General features: G+C 46.1%; 1 protein-coding gene across 5 annotated transcripts; it reads right to left on the reverse strand.

Moving 5' to 3' along the window:
- Positions 1 to 1,767: 1,767 nt before the first annotated feature.
- Positions 1,768 to 19,320, reverse strand: LOC140212775 (uncharacterized). Of its 5 annotated transcripts, XR_008611820.2 has the most exons (4): positions 19,083 to 19,320; positions 18,912 to 18,949; positions 7,265 to 11,694; positions 1,768 to 3,905 (listed from the first exon to the last, which is right to left on the reverse strand). XR_008611820.2 is itself a non-coding variant. In XM_055069168.2 (3 exons), the coding sequence occupies exon 3, from the start codon at positions 3,578 to 3,580 to the stop codon at positions 2,087 to 2,089; it is 1,494 nt and encodes a 497-aa protein (XP_054925143.1). In that variant the 5' UTR covers positions 3,581 to 3,905; positions 18,912 to 18,949; positions 19,083 to 19,320; the 3' UTR covers positions 1,768 to 2,086. The 5 variants fall into 5 exon arrangements, 3 of the variants coding, with proteins under 3 accessions (XP_054925143.1, XP_054925144.1, XP_072140306.1); XR_008611819.2 differs by lacking the exon at positions 18,912 to 18,949; XM_055069168.2 differs by lacking the exon at positions 7,265 to 11,694.
- Positions 19,321 to 25,449: the final 6,129 nt, after the last annotated feature.

Here is a 25,449-nt window from a genome sequence, read left to right on the forward strand (position 1 = left end):
CCGCCGCGACCACGTACGTTACGTACGGATCACCCTTGAATTGCCGGCGCTCTTTGTCGACGCGAACCTTGCGTCGCCCTTCATGGAGTTCATGACTCATGTGCTTCGGTATGGGGTTCGACTTGTTCTTGCCTCTGACCTCAGGAGGGAGTGATCGTTGCCTATCTAGGGCACAGTGCTTCATTGCTGTTCCGGTCCGGTGCAATATGGCTCTGCCCGCCGCCGTGTTCTGTAGCCTGGCTTTTTGCGAAGCCATAATCGCGTCCGACAGCTTAGCGAAGGTGTTGTGGATCCCGAGGGCCGCTAACTTCTCGATTGAGGTGGTGACAGGGAGATCCAGGGCCGCTTTGTACGTGCCCCTGATGATGGCATCGACTTGTTCTTGGTCGCGTTTGTTTAGCGAGTGGTAGTGATATGGCATGGTATACGTTACTCTGCTGATCAACAGAGCCTGAACGAGGCGAAGCGTGTCCTCTTCTCGCATGCCCTTGGCTTCAGGCCGGGACTTTCTGCGCAAGATGCTTTTCTAATTCTAAGGGAAGAAGTTCTCAAGGGCATCCCGAAGGTAGGAGAACACCTCCTGCTCGCATTCGACCTGAAAGGGGCCTTCGATAACATTTCTCACGAGGCCATTCTCAAGGGACTGAACGACATCAGCTGCGGGGAGCGTATCTTTAATTACGTCAAATTGTTCCTGACGGGCCGCACGGCAACCATCGGAATAGGCCAGACTCGATCGGATACGATCGACGTGCCGAATAAGGAACGCCGCAAGGGGCGATAGCCTCCCCGATTCTCTTGAACGTCGCGATGACAGCGCTGACCAAAGAGCTGGGGAAGATTACGCCCTGTACGCAGACGACATCATGCTCTGGGCCACCAAGGGCTCCCTCGCGCGAGAAGAGGCGATCCTTCAGGAGGCCGCGACGGCCTTGGAGAGATTTGCGGCAGCGAGCGGGATGGTTGCGCGCCCGAGAAGTCCGAGGTGATCCTGGTGCACGGAGGAGGAATCTACAAATCCCCCGGCCCTGTCGACCTCTATCTAGAGGGCCAGAAGATCACGGAAAGCAATAAGACTATAGGATTCTAGGTTTTTGGATCCAGAGCAACCTGAAAGCCTCCCACACCATCCAAACCCTAAGGTCCCCCACCAACCAGATCTCGCGGATTATTAAACGAATACCATATATAGAAATAAAGCACTGCCTGAGCTGCTGTACGTCTCCGGTGGGTGCTGTGAATCGCGTCCAAGTGTCACCCACGCGCTGCCTCTCGCAATCACCAAATTAGCGAGGCAGTGGCGCCACACTTCGTTCCGTTTGCAACGTGCCGCACGAGAGAAACTAACCGCGCCAGCCAATATAAGGATAAATGAAAACACGTATAGAGCTGCGCTCAAATTTTGCATTAGGAGTATCTTAATCGACGGTGCATTTTTTTGACACTCAGGAGCCCACCTAAGCTACGGCTGAAAAATGATCGCAAGGATGTAGAAGTCCAAGCGGAGAATTTAGTGAGATGCTATATGATGCGAGTGTTAATGTAATGCAGCACTTTTTATGCCAGATCGAGAATATATATATCTAATTAAAGGGTTCGTAGCTCTGTCACTTGTTTGTTACTTCACACTACAAAAAGGGCAACACATAACAAGCTGCAAGGGCCACTTCCTAAGCTTATAGAAAAGAAGAGAGGCTATAGAAAAAGACACAAGAGTACACACGACTCGAGCCCATAAAGGATGTCTCAGTAATTGAACTCTACATCTTTGAAGCAGAGCAATGCACGCATTTACCTTTATTAGCATAGTTTATTCATCCATTCGCACATCATAGAGTACTAAGTAAAATACAGTGTTAGGTCAATCATGCACAAGGAAATAGTACACGCATACTGTAACATATACAGTAAAACACTCATGTGCACACCTATACTTTCCGCATGAGGCCCACTCGACCAACAGAACCACACACGTATTTCATCACCACTGTCCCCATTTTGTAAAAGCGAATCACCTAGAACAAGCAGACAGGCGACGATATCACAGATGCCTTCAAATATGCCCTCTGCTTTACAAGGGCCGCATTCACGCAGATAAGCGAGCTAAAGCTGACCGTATTTCATCTAACGCTGCCTCTCTGGTCTTGCCGGTAAGCTCCCGCACCTTCTCTACAAGGCCAGCGCTTGAGTGCAGTTTCTTCAAAGCATCCGCGCCTTCCACGTCACTGACGTCACCACTGCCCGAAATCACAAACTCCGCCGCCTTCTTTTGAAGACGAACGTTCCTCTTCAAAAGCTCTTCCATCTCGCTGATTCCATCGGAGTCATCAGGGTCCCAGGAAACCATGAGACCTGTCAAGGTGTAGTTTTTCCTCAAACCCTGCAGGATGGTTTCTACCTGGTCGGGCAAGATTCCCCAGTACTCGCAGATGGCCACGTCATTCAATGTATTGTTCACAGCGAGTAACTGGGACAGCGACGCCGCTATTTCGGCCGTCAGCAGTTCGGTGTACATTGTGAACTTCGTAACGGAACGATTTTCTTTCAATGCATTCAGGACGTTGACAAGCTGGCGCTCTTTTCCTTCTTGCACGCGCATGAGGTTGCAGATTTCCCGGAGTGTCTTCGTACGCTTCACTACGGAAGCGATGCCGTCTGCGAGTGCATCGAATACGTCCTCGCTCGGGTAAAAGTGGAGCATGCGAAGCGTCGTGTCTGCTGCCACGGCATCGAAGAATTCCCGAAGAACGACCTCGTCGACCGAGGAAGTGACGCTGACGGACAGCTCTGGATTGCACGCTTGTTGACGAAGAAGCCTCGTGACTTGCGGAAGAAGTTGCTCGGGCCACAGGATGCGAAGCCTCGTGAAGGCGCTCGCGTACAGGTCCGTCTCCAACAGACGCGACACTTGGTCCTTTTCCGCGGGACACACGTCGAAAAGGTCCACGAGCTCCAACGTCGAGTTGGATGCTAGCATCTTGACGAAGCCGATCAAGGTGTCCGAAGATAACTCCATCGCAGCTAAGGTGAACCTCTTGAGAGTTTCGTTCATCGTTAACACTTCGATGAGTGCTGCGGCACCTTCGTCGCCGCCACACGAGTTCCAGAGGCTGAGTTCTCTGAGCGACTTGTTCTCGTGGATATAGCGTGCGATCTCCTTCGCGAATCCACTCCCTGTGTTGTCGCAGCGCAAGTCTAACGAGCGCAGATTTTTAAATGCGCCACAAAGATGTATGCCTAAGTCTTTGCCTTTGCAGTCAACATGAAGAAAGAGGACTTCTTGCAGCGAAGGACATTCTTCGAGGTTGTGGAAAGCAATCTTGAATGCGCCGTGCGATATTTCGAATATACACAGCTTCCTCACGGAAGTTCCTGAGCTCAACAACCGCCGGAGCACGCCAGCATCCTTGTCTGAAAGTTTCTCGGTGTATTCGAGGTCTGCGCCTTGTTGCATGCTCTCATGGGTCACGCCGGTAGGGTTCACTTCGTCGAAGGGTCTAAGCCTTTGGAGTCCTTTCCGCAAAAACTCCTTGACATCAGTATCCTGGGTGTGGCCCTCATTAATGACTGCGTCGGCCATTTTAACAACGTGCAAATATAGTGTTTCTTTCTACTTTCGGAGGGTCAATTGTGTTGTGCTCGTGCTAATAAGACAGCAAGACGAGCTAAGGTTGTCTTACTTTCCAAACCGCAGCGGTGAAAAGTTCAAAATTGACAGACTGAACTAGACATGAATACGATTTTCCGCGAAAACCCGGTTTCGTGAGGTGCCGTTATCAGAAACTGATGAGCGGTAATTTGAAGTTTCCTTGCGCCAGCAAGGATCAGGTCTTTCCAACCGACTTTGCCGGAGAAGATTCGTGTCTGGAGGAAGCGTCACCACCACGCAGGAAGCTCGATGGCTCCTGAAAGCATAAAGAAAGAACAGGGAAAGCGTTATCAACATCAGTAGTTTCATAAATCAAACTCATTCTAACGCGTGGAAAAACGGACAAAAGACAAAGCGACAAGATATCGTCGTGACATTCGAAACGTCTCAAGTTACTATGTATGACGCGCTCTAAATTGCATATGAACGTTCCTCACCGTTCCTCCTCGCATTTCAAAGGCCAACTGTAGCGACCTTTTACATCGTTCAAAATAAATTAATTGTAGCGATACTGTAGTTCAGTGTAGAACTTCTTTCGCGAAGTGTGAGCGGGAGCATCAGACACACCGCGCAAGAATGCACGTTTTTCACACCGTTACTAGAAAATTCGCGGCCATTAAACTTGCCAGAAATGACGTAGGGCAGGCACGTACCCAAGGGGGGGCCCGGGGGGGCCCGGGCCCTCCCCGAAATTAAGACGCATACCCCCCCTCCCCCCCTCTCCGCCCACGCCACCACTTCTCACACACATTCCTAAAGCGCCGCCAAATCAATGTTGAGACTTGACAGCTGTTCGGTGGTCAACATTTTGTTGCCTTCTTCAGGGTTTTTGGATGGCGGTAGTTATCGGCGTCTCCTGGGATGTGAAGGCCAGTTTCCTCATCAATTCGGTGCCCGCGCGATTAACTCGAGATGCATTCAGTTGTCACTATCTATTCAACGGTCACGCGCATCGTTGTTGCTTCGTTAGTTCAACCTTCTTCGTCTGGTCTGATCCAGGGACCAGGAAAGGGATTCAGTTGGTGGTCAGCTTGTCTGTATGAGCGTGGAACGAGTTGCGGCCAGAGAAAATGCCAATTGCGTTTAACTTTTCTTTTTGTTTCATTATTTGCTCGAATGACGATTCGCCGCGACGCTGACAGATCCTGGGAACCATATACCCGTGACATGAGTTAGAATAGGTGGAAAATAAAATAATGCGAGACAGCATCCATCATCAAACCCTGCAATAACCCTTAAACTCATAGGCAATATGGCTGTCGCCCGTTAATTCATCTGGTGTTTCCCCAATTGTACAGCAATTTTCGTGCGGTTCAATTGGCAAACGGAAACAAGAGTCTCAAGGAGCTGAGAAATTAAGCGATCTACTAAGGGAGAGGGCCGAGACAAACGCCAAACAGGCAGGAAAAGCGAAAATTAACAAATTCAGCCATTGTTTATGAAATAATTATGGATCAACACCTGTTTATTTAAAAAGGAAACAGAGAAAACGCCGCCGGGAATGGAGGACAATTCCGTGTGTTCTGAATGACGCTTCTACAGTTATCATTAGAGCCGACCAACGTAGCCACTTCTCTGCTGTGCTTATGCCGGTGTTTTTCTATATTATAACCTTTCGCGGTGGGCGCATTAAGTCTAGAATCGCAGCTTCCTGCGCTCTACGCGGTTGTACGCGACTGGCGGCTACGCATCGTTACGTAACTTCCCAAATAACAATAGGAGTTGGTTGTGGCACTTCTTCGTAAACGAGGGATCCAAAAGAACTGTGAGTGTTCCGCAAATGTATATTTCTGTATAATTCTTCCAGAGCTAATTCAAAAAACGCTACTATAGCCGCATACAACTGAAGTCTGCAATGAAGCCCCGGCCACACCCTCATAACCGCCAGCCACTCTTCCTCCGCGAGGCTGCAAATAATTCATACTTGAAACTTTTTCTGTTACCAAAATAAGGCGGTAACTACAAAAATAAAATTATTAGCGCGTAATTTTATACATTTTCTCTCGCCTATTATAGTGGAATGGCGAATTCGTAATTCTTTATTGAACTGAAATAACATGCTTGCTTCGCTACAACTATTTGTTGTGAAGTTTCACTTCAGTTGGCAGTGAAGTTTCATGAGTAAAACGGGCGCAGCAGTGAAGTGAACAGCAGCGCAGACTTTTGAAGACTCCATACATTTTGTCCATGTCTGTTGCACACCTCATTGCTTCTGCCGATAAAAAGACTCTTTACGAGCAGCAGACGCTCCGGAGGTATCAAGTACGACGCCATTTTGAAAAGACCGCATGACGACGATTTTGTTGGCTTCTGCGATTGGCTGGCGGAGTAACCTAGCTCCGCGCGGTCCGTTTGCCTTTGTTGCCAACTGCTGCCTTTTTCAGTTCTATTTTACTAACGTAATCTTTATTTTACTTTTGCTTCTTTATTTGTTCTTGGTGCTTCTTTCCTGCGCGAGTCCATTTAATATTGTTCTTTGTTTGTCAAGTAAAGAAGAGGTGAATCGCACAGGCGTACGTGTAAAATACACCTTATTTCCGTTCTTTTGTGGGTTTATGCGTTTTTATGGCGAATGGTGGGCGTTATTAACATTTTTACTAATAAAGGTAACCCCCCCCTCATTTGCATAGAAAAGTTACCTTGGGTTGGGCCCCCCCCGAAAAAAAATCCTGCGTACGTGCCTGACGTAGGGTCTTGGCTGGGCCTGACCCGAACCGACTTGCCCGCTCGCTTCTTCACACGCATAGCATTTATTTCTATGTGCGGCTAAACCTTAGACACGTTTTCGAACGAACACACAAACACACACACACACGCACACACACACACACACACGCACACACACACGCGCGCACACACACACACACACACACACACACACACACACACACACACACACACACACACACACACACACACACACACACACACACACACACACACACACACACACACACACACACACACACACACACACACACACACACACACAGGGGGATACGAAATCCTCGCTACGTACGGCTCTGACTCGTATACGTGCTGTTACCATATAAAACACCTACGAGCTTTTGCGATGTAAGGTAATTTAAACTTCGCCATCACAGTACACGACTTCATTTGAAGATAGGGAGCACAGTTACACCTTTCGAGCTTGCGGTTCGCCACCGTGATGTGGGTGTATCAAGCATGGCATACATACTCTCTTTTCCGACATCTACTGCAGCGCCACACTTGAGGGATAGTCAAACCCCGTCCGAATCTACACGTTTCATGCGGCTGTTGTGCGTTACTATGTGTACCATCACCACTACGATTAAAAGTGCAATCCACAGCACTGGCGTAATCGCCAAGCAGCCGAATCGCTAGACGCGCTAACGAACAAAATTTTGCACAACGAAACGGCAGAAGCGGGGAGCTGAATTTCATAACGGCACCATTAGGATTAATATTGTTGGCGAGTGCTGACTCGAAACCGGAGTGCTGGCGAATACTGTAGTTACAAGCAGACGACACTACAAAAAACGAAACGTAGATTAACGTCAGTGAAACAGGCCGCAGTAAACTGAATGTATGGGGTTGTATGGGGTAGCAGCCACCACTAACGCTGTTACATACGTAAATCTCCACCCTGGCTGCGTTGTCCACCCGAAGAACGAATGACGTTCGGTGAGACGACTTCGGCACGTTTTCGCTCGCACTCGTCTGCGAGTGTACTGAGCTCGTTGTCGGGTAAACGGAGAATAGTGTGGGGCTCCACCGGGAACACGTGAAAAGATAAGATAACTGCAACAAAATGCGGATTGTTCGTTACATGCACTATGAAAGACGGCCGATAACAACGTTAAACGCCGGAGTGCATATCGATGTGGGAGGTGACCGCGCAGCGCAGTCAGCCGCCCGTCGTTAAAGTTGCGTAGAAAACGAAATTTCAGTGGCATCACCGTTGGACTCAACGCCCTGTTCGGCGTGTCTTCTCAGCGCACCGCTGCACGTAGTACAGCGCTGGTATAGCCGACGTTGTCGATTATTCGCTCTACGAAGAGAAATGCACACGTACTACCGCGCTGATTGAACGGTTCTTTATTCTACGTTTGAACTATAAACGTGAGAGTGCCTGGCAAAGTGGTCGCCCGTTGTAACTCCCACGGAGCGCGATAGTACGTTGTTAATGAAATAAACCTCACATTGCAACTCCCTTGAGTGAATGTTTCGGCAACTTCGATCCGCATTTTGTCGAAGGAATATGTTCATTGCCTAATTTGCTTATGTTGCTTGCAAGCTACTAGGTGCGGTTCAAGGGCGCACTCACGTGCAGTGAGCTAAAGAAACCGCACGTGAGTCGTTCATTGCATTCTTTTAACTGAGTAAAATGTGATAGCTGGCCGGCATTTCTGACTACATCAAATCACGTTGTTTTCAAGAGGTCGGATGATCTTCATGAGGGCGCATAAATAAAATATGGGCCTTAACAGTGCACGAATACGCTCTTTTGCTGTCTTAACAAAATGGAACGCTCATAACAGAAAAAATAATTATGCGCATCCTAAGCACTCTTGGAATTTCTAGACGATAGGCTTCATTGATGCTAATGCTTGGAATTATTTCTAACCGCCTTGAGGCTACAGTTAACGTAGGAAACTATGCTATGGTGTGTACAGGCTATGCTCATGTGATGGACATTATGACAATGCTTGAAAACCGAGCATCTTCAGTGTCATACACTCATTCAGAGCGAGACGAATTGTGTGCCAAACTTCGCGATGTCCTGGTTCTACGTGACCGCCTCCTCTGTCGTGACGTCACGTCACATATGTCTCCTGGGAAACTGGTTCGTATGGAGCTATCCTGGCTTGCCAGAATTCTGCATGGTGTGTCTAGATTAAGGACCTTTACCTAATTCAACAAAAAAGAAAAGTCGAAATTAACATGCTCATAACTGAATAATCCCTTTCGGGTGCTTATAAGAGGAAACAACAGTCAACGCAATGGTAATTCAGCTTCCTACAGACGAATCAAATCGGTCACGCAGACGACTAGGCGCTTGATGACGGCATGCGTGTTTTGGAGACAAATGTCACTGTGCTCGTGAAGTGTTGATGATGGCGGCACAGTTCCAGAGTCTTAACATGTGTCAATTTTGGGCAAAGCGAGGCCCAGTGTGACAAAGAAATATCGGAGAGAACGTTGTTCCCATACATCGAGACCTCTGAAGACGATGCTTCCAGTACATGGCCACAAGTGGCACAATCCAACAAGCGCATGACAATGTAAACTCAGCCAACCGAACTTGAATAATCAATAACTCTAAAAAGTTACGGATTCATCTGCTCGTGAATAAACGGAAGTCGACGCCAGGAAGAAGTTACACGCTTAAACAAGCAGTGTTATTTTCTTTTTCGTTTTTTTCTTTCACTACGTGTCAACAACTCCGGACAACTCGAGTGCAAATGTACTCTTCGCGTTTGTCTCACTAGTAATGCATAAAGACACATGCGCTCGGTCATATTCATGTATTTAAGCCAGCTCTGCAAACGTGTGCGCCAATTTAGGTATTGCATCGTCCTTACGTATTGTTTCGTCATCGCGCATAGTCGAAATTCGTTATATGTACTGAAAAAAAAAATTCTTCATAGGATGTCAAGAGCACACAACAGCTATCGTTGAAAAGCCGTCACGGGGATCTGGAATTTAGAGGGAGGATTGGGCGAGCTGCTATATGAGTTTAGTGGTTAGAAAAAAGCCCTGTAGGGTCTTTTATGCAGAAACGAGAGAAGATATTTGAAAATAAGGGGTTCATGGCTCTGCCGCTTCTTTATTATCCCACAACGCAAACACAGGGCTTAACCACTTCCGACACATATTGGAAACGAGAGAGAGAATAGTACGTAAAGAAAGATAAGAGCGCGCACGATTAGATGACGTGACAACAGTGTGCTTAATTAAGTGAACCCTGCAATACTTTTTTGATACAGCGCACTACAAGCAATCACCTTGTTTTCGGAACGTTTATTCATCCCTTCGCACGTTAGAAAATACGTAAACACCCCATTTGTAACCTACACAGCAAAATATTCATACTGACGCCTACTTCCCACACGTACACACAATCAACGAAACGGCGCACGTAGTTCATGACAACTGTCCCCCCACTTCGCAAAAGCGCACCAGCTAGAAGTAGCAGACAGGCGACGATATCACTGATGCATTCAAATGTGCCCTCTGCTTTACAAGGGCCGCATTCACGCAGATAAGCGAGCGAAAGCTGACTGTATTTCTTCTAACGCTGCCTCTGTGGTCTTGCCGGTAAGCTCCCGCACCTTCTCCACAAGGCCAGCGCTTGAATGCAGCTTCTTGAAAGCATCCGCGCCTTCCACATCGCTGACGTCACCACCGCCAGAAATCACGAACTCCGCCGCCTTCTTTTGGAGACGAACGTTCCTCTTCAAAAGCTCTTCCATCTCACGGATTCCATCGGAGTCATCAGGGTCCCAGGAAACCATGAGACCTGTCAAGGTGTAGTTATTCCTCAAACCCTGGAGGATGGTTTCTACCTGGTCGGGCAAGATTCCCCAATACTCACATATGGCCACGTCATTCAAGGTATTGTTCACAGCGAGTAACTCCGACAGGGACGTCGCTATTTCCGCAGTCAGCAATTCGGCGTACATTGTGAACGTCCTGACAGAGCGGTTCTCTTTCAAGGAATCGAGGATGCTGACAAGCTGCCGCTCTTTGCCGAGTTCCACGCCCATGAGGTTGCAGATTTCGCGGAGCGTCGTCGTACGCTTCACTACAGAAGCGATGCCGCGCGCGAGTGCGTCGAATGTTTTCTCGCTCGGGTAAAAGTGGAGCATGCGGAGAGTCGTGTCCTCGGCCACGGCATCGAAGAATTCCCGAAGAACGACGTCGTCAACCGAAGAGGTGACGCTGACGGACAGCTCGGGATGGCACGCTTGTTCCCGAAGGAGCCTCGTCAGTAGCGGAAGGAGCTGCTCGGGCCACAGGAATCGAAGCCTCTTGAAGGCGCTCGCGTACCGTCCCGTCTCCAACAAACGCGACACTTGGTCCTTTTCCGCGGGACACACATCGAAAAGGTCCACCACCTCTAGTGTTGAGTTGGATGCCAGCACCTCGGCGAAGCGGATCAAGATCGCCGACGATAAACTCATCTGCGCCAAGGTAAAGCTCTTCAGCGTTTCGTTCACCGATAATGCTTCGACGAGCGCTGCAGCACCCTCGTCGCCGCCGCAGGAGTACCAAAGACTAAATTTCATAAGTGTCTTGTTTTCTCGCAGATAGCTTGCAATTTCTTTTGCAAATTCAGTACCTATGTTGTCGCATCGCAAGTCCAAAGAACGCAGGCCGCTGAACAATCCGGAAAGTTTTACGCTGCAATCTTCTCCCCCGCATTCAATGTGAAGCACTTCCAGTCCTTCGAGCGAAGAGCAGCTTCGGAAGTCATCAAATGCGATCCGGAACGCGTTCAGTGTCATTTCCCATATACAAATCTTCTTCACGGGTGGGCCTGTGCTTAACATGCGACGAAGCACGCCAGCGTCCTCATCTGAAAGCTTCTCGGTGTACGTGAGCTCAACGCCTTGTTGTGCACGCTCACTGGTCACACCGGGAGGGTTCTTCGGTTCTTGATCGTGCCGGAGCTGTTCGAGCCCTTTCCTAAAAAACTCGTAAACATCAGTGTCGTGGGCGTCAGCCTCTTTACGGACTCCTTCGTCCATGCCCAAAGCTTCACAAAAAAGTTTTTCTTTATATACGTGCAATTGAGTCGCGTTTGCAGTAACTAAGGCGTCATGTGAAGCGAAGTTTGTCGAACTTCTCGAATCACGGCGCCAAAGTTTTTATCCCAAAGATGATGCGATTCTAGACGTAAAACCTTCGCTTTGTGAGATGACGTTACTAGAAGCAGATAAACGACAATTATGACTTTTTTCTTGCGTCCACGACGATGCGCTGCTTATAGGCAACTTTGCAGCACAGGAAAAACGTCTTGAGGGAGAGCCAGCACTACTCTGAAGGGTGGATGATGCCTAAAGTGTAAGAAGACAAAAGAAGGAACGATTGTCAACATTAGAAATTTCACAAATAAATTAGTATAAAGGAACACGTGGTAAATGTAAGAAAAGAAAGACGGATGACAGAGTACGGTCCTGATGCAGTGTTCGAAAAAGGAATTTCTCAGGCTGGAGTCAATGATTCCGTAAGGGAATTGTCAGGCCCTGACGAAGGTCAAGTCGCCTCGTCGACCCTGTCGATAAGACCCACATACTCTACTTGAATTATACCCATATTATACCCATTCCATACAAAAACGGCTATATGTAGTATAGGGCACGACCCTAATGGCCCTCATATCCAGTACATTTTCATATGTGTATGTGTGTATTCCATACGAAAATTCGGCAGAGACATTTTTAAGACCGCTTACGTGTGAGAATGCGAAAGCATTGTAGTCGATTTGGTGAACAGTTTTCGCTCAGGTATTCAACCGCATGTCGTCGTGCACGTTGTAAAGTGCACGGCGTTCTTCTTGAGACGTCATGCCGGTGCTAAACCTCATTTCTATACTCACGATTTAGCATTAATATTTCTTTCGGGGCGAGCTTGTGCATACTTAATTCGACAAATAAAAGAGCGCTAACACATGCAGTTAAAAAAAAAACAAGGGCGAGACGCTTCTGTCTAGTCCTTGTTTCTTTGTGGTTGCATGTGCTAGCGCTGTTGTATTTGCCAAATCATGATTTAGCGTCGAGAGTGTTGTTGCCTCCTGTCACATACGCGGCTCCTAACCACTACGGGGGATTGGCCAAGAAATGGATACGCGGAGCGCAGCGGTGCCATTTCGCATTGACGGATCGCGAGCGCGGGATAGAAGACGATGACGACTGTGACCCGCACATCATCAAAAGTGCAGCGTGAGCTTTTGCACATAGGGAAGACACGATGCCGGGTTCTGTATGTGTGAGACACTGATAAATTTGACGTCAATTCGAGCGGGACACTAGTTTGAAAACGTACCGTGTATACATAGCTTCGTACGTTGTATATGTTATCGTCCTGGTGGAATTGTACCGTGATTGTGACTCAGTGCCATGGTTTCTTGTTGAAATAAGCATTTTATAAACACATGTTATGTGTAACTGTGCGTTTCCGTATGTCTATGCGCTTATGTGTTAGTGAGTGAGGACTCGGAAACTACTTTGAAAACGTGCCGCGTATACAATGCTTTGTACTTTGCATATATTATCGTCCTGGTGGAATTGCGCCGTGATTCTGACACAGTGTTTTATTTATTTATTTATTTATTTATGAATACTGCGATCTTGTACACAAGATGATAGCAGGTGGGAAACATTGTGTTAAGGTACAGAATTACAGACACAAAGAAAACAAAATTGCACATAGAATTTCAACAAGAGAATACAGCGACAAGGTCAATTAACAACAATCAATTCAAATGCTCTTGAAATGAATGTAATGATGTCTGTCTGACAACATCATCCGTGAGGTTATTCCAATCACTGATGGTCCTTGGAAAAAAGGAATATTTAAAACAATTAACTCGCGGATTTAATGGTGTTATAGAAAGAGAATGGCGATTTCTAGTTTGGTACCCCGAGGAATAGGTAAGGATATTGGAGGTGTCAACTTTGAGATTATTATTAAGTAATTGATAGAAAAACTTTAAGCGACATATGCGATTTCTGTTAGGAATAGAGGGTAAACCGCTTTTTTTGAGGAGGTCACTCACTGATGCTCGCCCGTAAGTGTTATATATAAACCTTACTCCTTTCTTTTAGATTCTTTCAAGTTTATTTATGTTTACCTTTGTAAAAGGGTCCCAGATAATTACTGCATATTCTAAGATTGGTCTAATAATAGTGTTGTAGGCAAGGAGGCGTGTACCAGGGGTCGCTAGCTTAAGCGAGCGTCGTAAGAAAAAAAGCTTTCGGAGAGCGTTTGCTGAAACATAGTCGACATGCCTGGTCCAAGAAAGGTTATCAGAGATCCATAGACCTAGATACTTATATTCTGTGACTTCATGAAGAAAATTATTATTAGCAGTGTAGTAATATAGAAGAGGGATATTTTTAAGTGTTATTCTCATAAATACGGTTTTTTCAAAGTTAATTGACATTTGCCACTTCTCACACCAAGAAACTATTTTTGCAAAATCATTATTCAGCCTAATTTGATCATCAGTCGAACTTATTTTCTCATACAGCACGCAGTCGTCCGCATATAACTTAACACGTACTGACAGGTTTTTAACAATATCATTAATAAACATTAAAAACAGTAGGGGGCCGAGCACGGATCCCTGGGGAACACCAGAATCGACAGGAACGTAATTGGAGCAAGTTCTATGCAGTTCGACAAACTGACGGCGATCAGATAGGTACGATTGTATCCATGTTAATATCTGTTTATTATTTATAATAAAACTGAGTTTGTGAAGTAGTTTCTTGTGCGAAACCTTATCGAAAGCTTTTCGAAAGTCCATAAAGATAACATCAGTTTGTTTTCCTTCGTTGATTGCTGTCGCAAAATCATGGATTGTTTCGACCAGTTGAGTGCATGTGGAATACCCTCGCCTGAACCCGTGTTGAACAGCTGCCAGTACATTATGCTCGTCGAGGAAATTAGTTAGATGCTTATGAATGATGTGTTCCAATAATTTGCACGTTGTCGAAGTTAATGAAATAGGGCGATAATTTTCAATACACGTCTTCTCTCCACTTTTATGCAAAGGCTTAATTCTAGCTGTTTTCCAATCACACGGTAGAACACCTTCTTTTAATGATCGAGTGAATAGGACGCACAAATACTTTGAACACCACTCTGCATACTGTTTAAGGAAGGCATTCGGTATATCATCTGGTCCAGGTGATTTCTTAATATCCAGTTTTAATAATAGATTAAAAACACCCTCTTCAGAAATTATAACATCAGGCATGGAAGGAAGGGACATGCTAAAGGGTGGGAGACGCCCGTCATCTTTCGTGAAAACTTTCTTAAAGGTGTTATTAAATGCTGCTGAAACCTGGACATTGTCACTTACATGTTGTCCATTTATTATAAATGCATCGGTAGAACGAGAAACTGGTGCAATTGACCGCCAAAACTTTTCAGGTGCAGTTTTTATAAAATCCGGAAGTTGTTTATTGTAGTATTTTTCTTTATCTTTCAGAATGCACTGTTTTAATTTCTCTGAAACTTCATGAATTTTTGCCTCTAAAAAGGCTGAGCTTTATGTTTTTATTCTTTTCTTTAATCGCTTTAGCTTGCGCTGCAATTGCAAAGTTTCTCGCGTAATCCAAGGATTGTGATTGTCTGACTTCTTGCATATCACTGGTACAAAACGCTGAATGCAGTCATGAACAATGTTTTTGAAAACAAGCCACAGGTCATCCACGCTACAAGTGCTGTGCAGAAAACTATAATAATGAAGATCTAAGATATCAATAATCGATTCATTGTCAGCACGGGCAAAATTCGGAAAGTGTCGAATATCACCCCTTCGGTCCAATAATATGTCTTCTATTACCAAGATTACGGCTTGATGATCAGAAATACCGGCCACTACATTACATGAAAGGTTTTCTTTGATATTGCCTCGTACCAAGAATAAATCCAATATTGATGAAGAATCTTGTTGGATTCTAGTAGGGTTCTTCACAATTTGTAAGAGATCGAAATGAAACATGATATCAAGCAGAGCATCTCCTACAGCGTGCGGAGATTGAACAGAAAAAGTAGCCCAGTTTATGTTTGGTAAGTTAAAATCTGCAGCTAAAATTGGATGGTTTCTTGTTGAAATAGACTTTTTCTAAACACATGTCATGTGTAACTGCGTTTCGGTGTGCCTATGTGCTCATATGTTAGTGAGTGAGGACTTGGACACTGCTTTGAAAACGTGCCGCGTATACAATGCTTCGTACTTTGTATATGTTATCGTCCTGGTGGAATTGCGCCGTGATTGTGACTTAGTGTCCGTATCGTCTCTTGTTGAAATAAACTTTTTCTAAATACATTTCTTGACGTGCTACTCTTCACGCCGCCGGCCGTTTCTGACATCATGTTTTGGTGAGGCCGCCCACGATTTTCACGAAATGGGGCATATAATGCTTTCTCAATAAAAACCCGTCTGTCCACAAATAACATATTTGGAGTGACCCATGTATGACTACATTAGCATATGGGATTCACAATGTACATACATTATTTTTTTTCATATTAGCAAGGAGGCTATGCCCTCATCATCATCTAGGCGATGTGTGAAGCTTTGACTCAAACCAAAGTATGTAAACCCCATACAAGGTACCTGGAAACACATTACATGATTGCTCGCAATGTCGGTTGGTTGTCTCACCTTGCGCCTCGGCCAATGAAAGCCTAGGTTTTACTGATATGAAGCCAATGGATCCATTCAGCACCACCTGATTCATGTACGTATGAGGTCACCACGTACAATGAGGCAACCTACAGTCTTCAGTCTACAGTCTACAGTGCAACCTTAGTCAACGCAGAGGCATTTGATGATACAAGACAAGAATGTTTGTGATGCTTTCTGTCCATGTGACTTGATGAGTGAGTCGATGGACGCAAAGGTTTAACTAATACAAATCCAGTGGAATTATTCATTCCTATTCAGTCCATGTACGAGGCCTTCACGCAAAGCAAGACAACTTACAGAGACCGCAAAGTTTTTGCAAAAGCTATTGACAGCACATAACAAAATCTTTACTGATTTAGTCTGATTGCTTCACTTTAGCTGATGCTGATGCTGGTTTAGATATGCAGTATGAGGTTTTATTTTTTTTTAACTTAGCAGAATCATTGGTTTCAGCCTAAGATGTGTCTAGTTCGTCTAGCGTCGTTCTCATTGTCTTTATCTATTACTAGAACTGGGTAAGTGTCGGATCCGCGAGCCACGATTCTAATGCCGCTCTAAGGGCTGGGTATAGATGTACCCTAACGGTGGACTCACCTGGTCGACCAATTGCTCTCGCAGTGGAGTTTACATTCGACTGGTAGAAATCCAGCACTCGGAACACATTCGCCTGGCTCATTCAGAACACTGTGGTATACTGCTCAGAGCGGGCGGAGTCGCTCTTACCTTCGATTTGGGAGCGCGAAAAAATATCGATCACGTGGCTACTACGATTGCTCTGGGTGCAGGTGTACGTTCGGCTAGGGCAGACGTTTTTGTGGCTCCAATCTCAAGTTGGAGAGCAGTATAGGGACCAGTCGAGCGTATATCATAAGTGGGATTGCTGTCAGGTGGAAGTGGAACCAATCAGAACCTCTGACGCCGCTTTGCGATGCGTTCGCCAGATGGCGCGCGGGGTGACGGCACATCATCATCATCATCATCATCACCAGCGGCACCAAAACAACGCATTTCAAAGGAAATGCTCATGTGATCACCACCGCCGCCATCATGTCGGGCCACGGGGTTGAAATGCGCGTATCTGTGGTTGCTATGTTCCCAGGGCTTCATGCACATCGTGTTGGCGTTAGCTCGGGGGATCCTATCTGAATAAGACAGCAGAAATCGTTTGCGTCTGCAACCACTGCATCAAATATGATGAGATTTGTTGCACATAAAAGCTAAAATCTATATATAGTGATTGTAGAAAGCATATCTGTTACTTAGTTCGTCGATCATTTTATAAAACACGTTCAAATTTGCTAACTCTAGAAAAACAAGACTATAAAGCTCACAACTCTAATTCAGCAATGAGAAAGGATATCACAATTCTATAAACTGCATCTAGTAGTACATCTAAAGCGAATAAAATTGATATATTATACATGGCTCTGAACTACACCGCTAATATTAATGTGAACCGGAATATTCCAAACCCCTTGTAAATACTGTAACAAATTCATATGTAAGTTCATATATGAAATTTGTCCGGTTTCGGTGCTCTAACGGATGCAGTTTACCGTACTGCGATATCTGTTTGTGGTGCAGAGTTAGGAATTTGTAAACTTCGTGCACCCATTTTATTTAACTTATCGATTGTAGTTGTTCTTGTAAACAAATTCAGGGTCCAAATGAAAATTCTGCTCCCTACAGTCCCTAAATTTTAACTATCTCGCTTAAACGCAAGAGCTTCGTTAAAATCGGTCCAAGGGTTATACAAGAAAGTTTCTGTGTGTTACATGTACGGGCATGGACGAGATGTTGGAATAGATTGGAATAGTTTTACTTTATAGGGCCCCAGCCCGCGTGAAATTATTACAATGCCTACGAGTGTTTTGAAAAAGTCCTACTGACGAATTAGCGGTATATTTCAGAGCGCTGTAAACTCTATACCTTCCACCGCGATCGAGCCCGATCCACATGGAAACTCTCAACCGCGATTTGCTTCGTCGGGCAGCTAGCGAAAGTGAGCCAATCACGAGCGAGAAATTCGATCCGGACCGGGCTCGATCGCGATCGAAAGCGCGCCGTGTGCTACCTGTATAAATTATAATAGATGAATATCGTCTGCTTTAGATGTATTAGAAGATGGAGTTAACAATATCTTATTATCTTTCTTTATTACCGAGTTACATTGTTGTGAACATAATACTCGAGTTTTCTAGAATACTGTTGTTTTCTAGAAAAATAATTGTTGGCGTAATTTAAACATTGAGTTTCCACAGTAACTGGAGTAGTGTTTTTATTGCAACAAGCCTCGCCAAAATCAGTGCTTTCGCTACAGAGAAAAATTTCTTTCTTTCTTCCCATGTCAGCCGATTTCTATTCTGAGCTTTTAAAACATGCTTTCTTTTTGCATGCTTCGGTATAAACACACACACACACACACACACACACACACACACACACACACACACACACACACACACACACACACACACACACACACACACACACACACACACACACACACACACGCACACACGCACACACGCACGCACGCACGCACGTCCTTACGTGCATTTACCGTAGGACACGTACAACTCAGACGCCCCAGGCGACCCACACGTCTACGGCAGCGCCGCGCTTGGGTAATAGTTGAAGCCCGAGCGAAACTGCTTTTTTTTCATGCGGCAGTCATGAGTTACTGTGTGAGTTATCACCACTCTGACTAAGCGCGCAATTTGCAGAATAGTTGCGCAATCGAACTACAGCCGAGTTGGAAGACTGGCTAACACTTCACAATATTTTGAGCGACGACATCAATATGCAACTGATTTTGCTGATAATAACAAGACGATTAATATTACTTACGGTTGCTGACGCAAAACTGGCATGCAGAAACGTCAGAGCTGTGGAGCAGACGACACGACAAAAAACGGAACGTGCATTAACGTTAGTGAAACAGGCTGATGATTATTAGCGGTAGCTACCACCACTGCCACTCTTACATACGTAAACGTCCAGGCTCTTTGTGTTGCTTACCTAAAGCTGAACGGCGCTTTCTGAACGTCTTTTTCTTGCGGTCGAAGGCTTCGAATGGGCTCAGCTTATCTTCAGGAAAGCAAAACGTGTAGGACTCCGTCAGGGACAGGCAATGATTGCGCTCCGAAATGCAGATACTTCTGTACTGTTACTACGGGAAAAAGAGTCGATAACGAAGTTACATGCCGGCGTGCAACTTGACGTGGGGGGAGTCCACGCCGCCGCCCGCCGTAGAAATCGCGTAGACACTAAACGCGAAGTACACCATAGCGTTCGGTCTGACGAACCTGTTTGTCTTTTCCGTAAGCCGCTGCGCATATTGTGGCGCTGACGTAGTTTATGATGTGAATAACTTTACACGTGGAAATGTGCGTTGTGTAAGATCGCTAAAACTGAAGATCACAGAACGTCGTCTGTAGCGTGATAATGTGGTTTATTGCAACCAATTTTAGAATTTAAAAATGTATTTCTGTATACCATTTTCAAAACGTATTTCAAGAACTTTGAGCTACAGAGCACCGATGGCAATGTTTTCACGCTACAAGAACGTGCCGGTGTGTCGTAAGCTAAATAAACCGCATATCACTCGTTTGTGCAAGCTACTTGAATAAAAAATGAAATTTGCCCGTGTTATTTAGCTTAACGTATCTTGACCAGACTGGCGACTTCTTAAGTAAACACTGAGGTTGGTGCATCTGCTTGTTGCACTTCCGAAGCGTAACGGGAGAGCAATGTGGATGTGAGTTCGCAGTCTTCAAGGGATAGACTGAAACATCACAAATTCATTTCGCCTGTGATGTCTTCTTCCCTAGCATTTTATCGCGAAATCGACTGTAAACCCCTGTGATCATCAGAGCAACATCAACTCGCGTTGATTTCAAGTCATGATTTTTTGAGTGGAGAATATTTTTGTGAATATGTTCGCGTACTCTTCTCTGTAAGAATAAGAAGTACCGAAGGCCTAAATAAATAGTAAATTATTTTGTTCGTTTGATTCCAAGGCGAAACAGCATTCATGAAGTCAACTAGCTGGCTTACGCCGGATGAAACTGTCCATCCAAAGGTGGGTTCGGCGCATGTTGACGGCATCCGGTCTTGTAGAGATAATATTGTGTTTGTGAATTTTATGAAGGCGTCAGACTTGCAGAATCTCCTTATTTGCCACTTTTCGAGAAGATACGATACAAAAACGTCGGCTAGAACAGGTACAGGCGATGAGATAAGATGATTGCGCTCCCAATAGAAATATTTCTGTCCTGTGACACCGAAAGGACAGCCGATAACAAAGTTACAAGCCGGCGTGCAAACTGCCGCGGGACGCGTCTACGCCGTCGTTCATCAGACAAACGTCAGGTAGCACGTTTCTGCCGCAAGACCCAGCTTCTGAAAGCGATGGTTCAATCGGTTACGTCGCCAAAACTGGCATAATCGAATATCCGCATGACGAAGTATATTTAGCACCTGCGAGTCCAGCATTCGATGCATCGAGAACTCAAATACCATATGCATGTGTCCCTAGTACCAACACACATCTGTTATCTCGGTGTTAAGATAAAATCGACATTACATTCAAATAATTAACAAAAAACACAATTTAATCTTTACTAACACAGCACGCGTGCCACTTGCAGTTTGTTTCGAGTACTGAAGACATAGCTAAAAATAACGTTTAGTGATAAGGAACTTAAGAAATAAAGTTACAGATCTAATGTTATAAGGCTAATACCACATATATTACCATTACTTCTTATGGCTACGCATCACGGGCGTAGCCAGCGGTGGGGCGGGGGGGGGGGGCGAAGGGCTGATGGGGCTTCATCCACCGCCCCCAGAAATTTTTTCGTGCTGGCCATGCACCACCGACAAAAACAACCCCCGGCACCTGATATCATTCTGGATTTTGTGTAGAATGCCTTTTTCAAACTCGAAAAGACATTAAGCGCGTACATTGCGAACACGGGCTGGATTTCGCGGCAACGAGCACGAAGTTTCAACGGCGTTTTGACGGCGAGCGGGCTCGTCGCGGCAACTCGCGGCGGCCGCGTAATCTACGGAGCGCATGGATTTCGATTCCGCTACCTTATGGGTATAAGGTTCTCATAAGCTTGTGATGCGAAAGGTGCGTTGACATTTCCAAAGTCGTGCTTTAGATTTGCATTTCCAGAACTTTGTGGGTTTAATGTTGTTGTAAGCATTTGGCGCCTAAGGTGCATTGACTTCTCTAAAGTCGTACATCGGAATATACAATGAGACAAGCCAAATCAACACATATCCAACAAGTGTACAAAGGTGGTGGTGGTAAACATTTATTACTTGAGCCTTTTTACAACATTACTTGTGAGGGGGCTCAGGAGCGCGTAGGGTGTCCGGGAGTTTGTGGCCCTCGGCGACCCTCAAAGCCCAGTCCACCAGCCGTATTTGGTCGGCTGGGTTGGAGCTAGAGACCGCGGTCTCCCATCCCTCGACGTCGGTGAGTTGCCACTCAGAGAGTGGCTGGAGCTCAGGGCATAAGAACATTATGTGATGGAAGTTGGCTCTAGGCGCGCCGCAGAGCGTACATTCCTGTCGATATAGGCCTGGATGAACTAGGGCGAGAAAAGCTGGAGAAAGAAAAGTTTGTGCCTGAAGCTGGCGCCAGGTACTTTGTTGGAATTTTGTTAAGGATTTATCTGGGGGAGGATATCTCAACCGCATTTCGCGGTAGTGGAGGGTGATCTCGTGATATTCGACCAATCGGTCTCTGGCGTTATCCAGGTCATCGGACGGCGTGGCTCGGTTGACGGCTACTCGAGCGATAGAATGAGCCATCTCATTGCCTGGATGGCCTGCGTGCGCGGGCACCCAGATGAGCTTAATTGGTCTGAGGGGGTCTGATGATTGAGAATTTTCAGTGCCGGTTCATGAACTCGGCCTTTCGAGTAGTTGCGGATTGCAGTTTTGGAATCGCTAAGGATAACCTCGGCAGCGGTGGTTGACATGGCCAGCGCTATGGCAGCCTCCTCCGTTTCTATGGACGTGCGCGCCTGTATTGTGACAGCTGTGATGTAACGAAGTTAACGTGACACTGCACTTACGGCATAGGCTGGTTTCTGTGGGTAGCTAGCGGCGTCGACACACACAGTGAGGTGATCGTGTTGGTGTTGTTTGTAGAGGGCTTTTGCCCTGGTCTGCCTGCGTGCCTCGTGATGCACGGGGTGCATGTTTTTGGCAGGGGGAGAATAGTGATGCAGTTTTGTATGTCCGATGGTAAAGGACATGTCTGATGGGCCTTGGAAGTCGGGATTAGTCCTAGTTTGTCCAGGATGTGCCGATCTGTGGTGGTAGAGGACAGCCTCTCAATTTGGGCTGTGCGATGGGCTTCCGTGAGCTCATCAAATGTGTTATGTACCCCCATGCGAAGGAGGCGCTCGTTTGGCGTAAAGCACGCAGCAGGGTTCGATGAGACGAAGGGTTGTGGTGGTTCATTTGTGCCGTCATGTCACAGTAAAGAATATCAACATTTCACCTGCGCCAAAGCATCCATGTCAAGACACTAAAGCCGGAAAAGGTAACTAGGTGCTTATTTTTTTTCTACTTTGACATTTATTCGCGAGAACACATTGAGCTTCTTCAATTTTCTTCTTCTCGCTACCCGCAGGCTGCCAGAGCCAGCCAGAGCGCATGCGTTTTTCTCGTGTTGCCTCGACCACCGCGCGGCGCACTCCGGTGCGCGTTCGTTTTTCTCTGGCCGAGTGGATATTCACCTGGCAGAGTTTCGGACGCCTTCTGGTTAGCAGACGAGAAAAAGAAACAATGGTCGCTCGCCGCCATCACTGCGGGGACTCGACGTATTGCAACGCGTTCGCTTGAGCGCAACCTCTCCGGAAAGTCTTGTCTCGCCGGTGTATATGATACCGAGCAGTAGGCGAATGGCTCCCTCCGCACCAAGCGCCTCACGTTTTCTTCGATATTCCTTCGGTAGCAACATTTGGTGCCAAAAGTAGGCTTTTGATCGTGGCCAACGTGCTTTCCTAAGCGTATTTTTTTTTTCATTACGGTTCTCCTTCCCCCCCCCCCCCCCCCCCCAAAAAAAAATAAGGCTGTTGCGGCGCAGCGAATTGCCGCATGGTGAAAGTTCAATTTTGTTACTTCTTCTTTTGTGGGAAGTAATGGGCCACGGGAGGTTCTGCTTGCCGGATACTCTTATTATATTATTGCGATAGCAATTATATGCTTGATTGAAAGCGTTTGATTTAGTCGAAACCTCAGCAGTCATGAATCATTACGGAATCAGAGTGTAGACGAGCCATATGTAAAAATACTGAAAGATATCTATAGCGGCTGCACAGCCACCGTAGTCCTCCATAAAGAAAGCAACAAAATCCCAATAAAGAAAGGCGTCAGGCAATGAGATACGATCTCTCCAATGCAATTCACAGCGTGTTTACAGGAGGTATTCAGAGACCTGGATTGGGAAGAATTGAGGATAAGAGTTAATGGAGAATGCCTTAGTAACTTGCGATTCGCATTGCTTAGTAACTCAGGGGACCAATTGCAATGCATGCTCAATGATCTGGAGAGGCAAAGCAGAAGGGTGGGTCTAAAAATTAATCTGCAGAAAACTAAAGTAATGCTTAACAGTCTCGGAAGAGAACAGCAGTTTACGGTAAGTAGCGAGGCACTGGAAGTGGTAAGGGAATATATTTACTTAGGGCAGGTAGTGACCGCGGATCCGGATCATGAGACTGAAATAATCAGAAGAATAAGAATGGGCTGGAGTGCGTTTGGCAGGCATTCTCACATCAAGAAGAGCAGGTTGCCATTTTCCCTCAATAGAAAAGTGTATAACAGCTGTGTCTTACCAGTACTCACGTACGGGGCGGAAACCTGGAGGCTTACGAAAAGGGTTCTACTTAAATTGCAGACGACTCAACGAGCTATGGAAAGAAGAATGATGGGTGTAACGTTAATGGATAAGAAAAGAGCAGATTGGGTGAGGGAACAAACGCGAGTTAATGACACCTTAGTTGAAATCAAGAAAAAGAAATGGGCGTGGGCAGGACATGTAATGAGGAGGGAAGATAACCGATGGTCATTAAGGGTTACGGACTGGATTCCAAGGGAAGGGAATCGTAGCAGGGGGCGGCCGAAAGTTAGGTGAGCGGATGAAATTAAGAAGCTTGCAGGGACAACATGACCACAGTTAGTACATGACCGGGGTAGTTGGAGAAGTATGGGAGAGGCCTTTGCCCTGCAGTGGGCGTAACCAGGCTGATGATGATGATGGTGAATTATATGAACACTCCAGGCGGATTCCTGCCGCCGCCCTCATGTTCCGTGTACAGTCCAAAGGCGATAACATCGTGACCGCGCACCGGATGCTGTATGTGCGAGTGAAAGCGTAGGGTGGTGGTGGTGGCATAGGTGAGCTGACGTTGGTGGCTCAGTCTTGTGTGCGCAAGGGAGAAAAGCGGGAATAACGTGCGCCGCCTTGCGTCGCGCACAATACATCGATGGGAGTGGAGGGAGGAGGGGCAGGCCTTAGGATTCGGTGATGTGTGAATCTGTGATTGCGCTACGTTTATAAGGGCATATAATGTGCCTTGTTTAGCGCATTATATGCCGTGACTTCTTGTTAGATAGATAGATTTATTGGAGACTATTGGAGACTTATAAGTATAATTAAGTATCTTGTTGCGAGGTTTTGTGTCTATACGTGCAGTGAACTGTGTTTCTAGTGACACTTTCTGGCACTTTATCAAGCTGTATCTTCGCATTTCGATATTCCATTGTATCTTCGCATTTCTAATCTACGAGTGCGAGTAAACTGAATGTGAGCCAACCAACCCCGCGCAATAATGGTTGTATTCATTATTTGCGAGGCATGCGCGTAGCACATGCAGGTGTGAGGACAAATGTTATTTAATGCTCTCATACACTGGGTTGGACATGGTTGCGTGACATAATGGGTGCTCCGAAAGTTGAACAGCGTGGTGTCGTGAGGTTTTTGACAGCTGAAGGTGTTTCTGAAAAAAAGAAATTAGTCGCCGTGTGGCTGCCGTGTGCGTTGAACATTGCATTTCATTGCCCACGGTGAAACGTTGGAGGAAACGCTTGAAAGAAGGACGTGAAAGTTGCAAAGACGATTCAAAACCGCGCCAAAGCCACCGTGCAATCACCCCCAACACAATTGCAAAGGTTCAAGAGCTGATTAGACAAGAACGGAGGATAAGCATCGATGAACTGGCAAAGCGTGTGAACATCAGACATGGTTCAGTTCACACCATAATTCATTAACACCTCTGTTATCTGCTCTTGTGTGCGCAATGGATGCCCAAGATTTTGAACCACCGCCAGAAGTCGGAGATGTCTGGCGCTGCCTTGACTT

The sequence above is a fragment of the Dermacentor andersoni genome, chromosome 9, assembly GCF_023375885.2.
Source record: "Dermacentor andersoni chromosome 9, qqDerAnde1_hic_scaffold, whole genome shotgun sequence".
Lineage (NCBI taxonomy): Eukaryota > Metazoa > Arthropoda > Arachnida > Ixodida > Ixodidae > Dermacentor > Dermacentor andersoni.

What these genes read in the sequence shown, in the direction of transcription:
- LOC140212775 (XM_055069169.2), bottom strand. Translation starts at nt 3,580, where the DNA reads ATGGCCGACGCAGTCATTAATGAGGGCCACACCCAGGATACTGATGTC.